The 2,702-nt window shown below is 32.0% G+C and overlaps 1 protein-coding gene across 1 annotated transcript in view; it reads left to right on the top strand.

Annotated features, from left to right (window-relative positions):
- The first annotated feature begins 489 nt into the window (after positions 1 to 489).
- Positions 490 to 2,702, top strand: part of LOC107751179 (vesicle-associated membrane protein 3-like) — a 23,802-nt gene continuing 21,589 nt past the window's right edge. Inside the window, exon 1 of the mRNA XM_016566820.1 lies at positions 490 to 571. Within this exon, the coding sequence (XP_016422306.1) occupies positions 570 to 571 (2 nt within the window). The 5' untranslated portion in view covers positions 490 to 569. The remainder of the gene's footprint in view (positions 572 to 2,702) is intronic.

Raw genomic sequence — 2,702 nt, 5'->3', positions numbered from 1 at the left:
CTATATGTACACATTACACAGACTACATAATGAAACATCCAGTATGAAGTTACTTACAGTTAACATTAAAAATTTACCATAATTAACACTATATTTACACATTTACAGACTACATAATGAAACATTCAGCATGAAGTTACTTAGTTAACACTAACTATAATTAAATCAATATTTTACATTTATATAATTATATTAATTTTAATTCACATTTTTAAATATAAGCAGTTAAATTACAAAACTTAAGTTAAAATATTAGTAATATAATACACAGTATTCATATATTTATTTTAATATTAATTATTTTTAAAAATTATAGACGTTGAAACTAGTAATATAAATATAAGAAATAGTAGCACTATAGTATACAATATTATAGTATATTGTAGTTTTTATCTATATGTTGATTTATTTATTCATTAGTATTTTATGCAAATACCGATATGAAAAGTCACTTTAAGCTTGAGTTTTTTTCTCTGTCCGCCTGCTCGTCCTTACAAACACGCGCGCGCTCAAAGTAGCAGCTGTAGTATCAACGGGGCCTTCACAAATCACACATCAACTCAACAAACATGTAAGTAAAACCACTTGAACATCACTCACACGAGCTCAGTGAGTTTATACACTTATGTGTTATGTGGTGTTTTATATGTTCGGGAATGTCAGTCTTGCTGAGTGTGTTTGTAAAGTTTGTGTTGTGCTAATGGGTGCGAATGCGGCTAAAGCAACAAGTTAGCTTAGCGTTAGCTTCATAGCTTGATATCGATTTTTATTCACTTTCGGTTTTGAATTCTAGTCCATTTTAGTTGGGATTAGTGTACATGACGCTGTCAGTGAAGTTTTTTGTTAATTCAAGAGTTTTAAAAAGTTTTTGTGTGTTTCTGTAACCGCTAACGTTACATGCTAACGGCTGACGGTCTGCTGAAAGTTGAAACTTTAAGAATAATTGAGCTACAGACGTTTTACCATTTTAATAATACATTTGGTTTGCCTTAGTTGTACATGTGTTGTCTTTTATGACTAATGTGTCGTCAAAGTTGCGGCCAAAACTTTCAGATTTAATATAAAACTTTAATAAAATAGTTACATTTTAGCCTGACTTAAGATGATTTCATAATTTCAACAACCTGATAGCAGTTTAATTGATATGCATTGATTCAAAGTTATAGACTCTGGTATTTTTGGTGACATACACGAACTGTAAATATGAACAGTAACTTTAGACAAATGTATATTAATTATAGGAAATATACTAATGTTCATTTAATTAAATGTATATAGTAACCTGTTGACTGATTTAGGATGTTTACATGAGAATAATTTCCTTCCCCACATAATTTAAACAACCTATTTTTTAGCTCCAATCAACTAAAAAGAACTTTATCAAACATTATAAGATGTTTAACAGATCATTAGAAAATGTAGATGCAAATAATTAGAAATGAAACTTTGGTTGAATGTTATATGTTCGTATTAAATGCACTAAGTATTGCTTTTCTATGCTTTATGATGCTGTTCACTGGTTTATTAATGAACCTTATTTATAAACTATTCACCTTTTATTGCTTTATTGTACTAGTGAGGAAATGCATATGTTTTGAGACATTTGTGACTGTATTGATCTTTATTTGGGTCACTTACATTTTGTGCTTCCTGTCCCTTTCTGAATCACAGATACAGATCAGTGCACAAATGTAAACAGTCATTCAGCGGTTGAACGCCTCTTCATCTTTTAGTTATGTTGCAATACACAAGTGGAAATTGTGCGGTGTATATAGGTTAGATATGCCAAGCTGATGTATAATAACATAGGGTGACCATACGTGCCATTTTCCCCGGACGCGTCCTGGCCAGGATTTCTATATTGCTTTGATTCAAAGTACCTCGACAGCGTTTCGAAAACACAAGGAACCGATGTCATACACCGATCGGTCTGCACACGCAAACAAAGCCAAACCCTAGATATTTTAGGCAATATAGAAATCCTGGCCAGGACGCGGCCAGAAAATGGCACGTATGGTCACCCTAAATAACACGTCTTAAGAGACTGATAACCTCAGTACATAATCTATTCCTCTGACAGCCGTGTGTAAACGTGCTAAAACTGTCTGTCTGTCTGTGATGGGAGTGATGCTGATAAAACACAGAGCTGCTGTGTTCGTGTCAGTTTACAGCTTTAAACAAAATTTTGGATATAGTAATAAAATAGAAGTGGAATTGTTTTTCGACTGATAGCTATTGACTAGAAAGGAATAGCCTAGTTCACCCAAAAATGAACATTTGCTGAGAATGTACTTAGGTCTGTCACGATAACAACTTTTTGTTGTGCAATATATTGCCCCAGAAATAATTGCGATAAGCGATATTATTATCATTTTAAAGACCATTTTATGCCACTGAATATATAATCATAATGTAACGGCATAATAATGCAAGAAGGCCTACACACTTCCAAATGACAACAAACTTTTTAATTTTTAAGAATATTTAGATCATGGAAATAAATATCAAAATATTAGATGCCTTAAAAAACCTGAATAAATAGTAAATAAACACAAAAAAACACTAAACAAAAAGTGTAAAGTAGAAAAAAAGAAAAATGCACAAAGAACTTGTATGGAGATTTTTCCATCTACAGATTTTTCCCTGACCTTCTTTTCTCTGTAAACGAAGGGTGCACACTATTGCTGAAAAACACAATCACT

This window comes from Sinocyclocheilus rhinocerous, unplaced genomic scaffold, assembly GCF_001515625.1.
Source record: "Sinocyclocheilus rhinocerous isolate Xijiao unplaced genomic scaffold, SAMN03320098_v1.1 scaffold362, whole genome shotgun sequence".
NCBI classification, from domain to species: domain Eukaryota; kingdom Metazoa; phylum Chordata; class Actinopteri; order Cypriniformes; family Cyprinidae; genus Sinocyclocheilus; species Sinocyclocheilus rhinocerous.
This window is presented reverse-complemented; position numbering and strand designations above follow the sequence as displayed.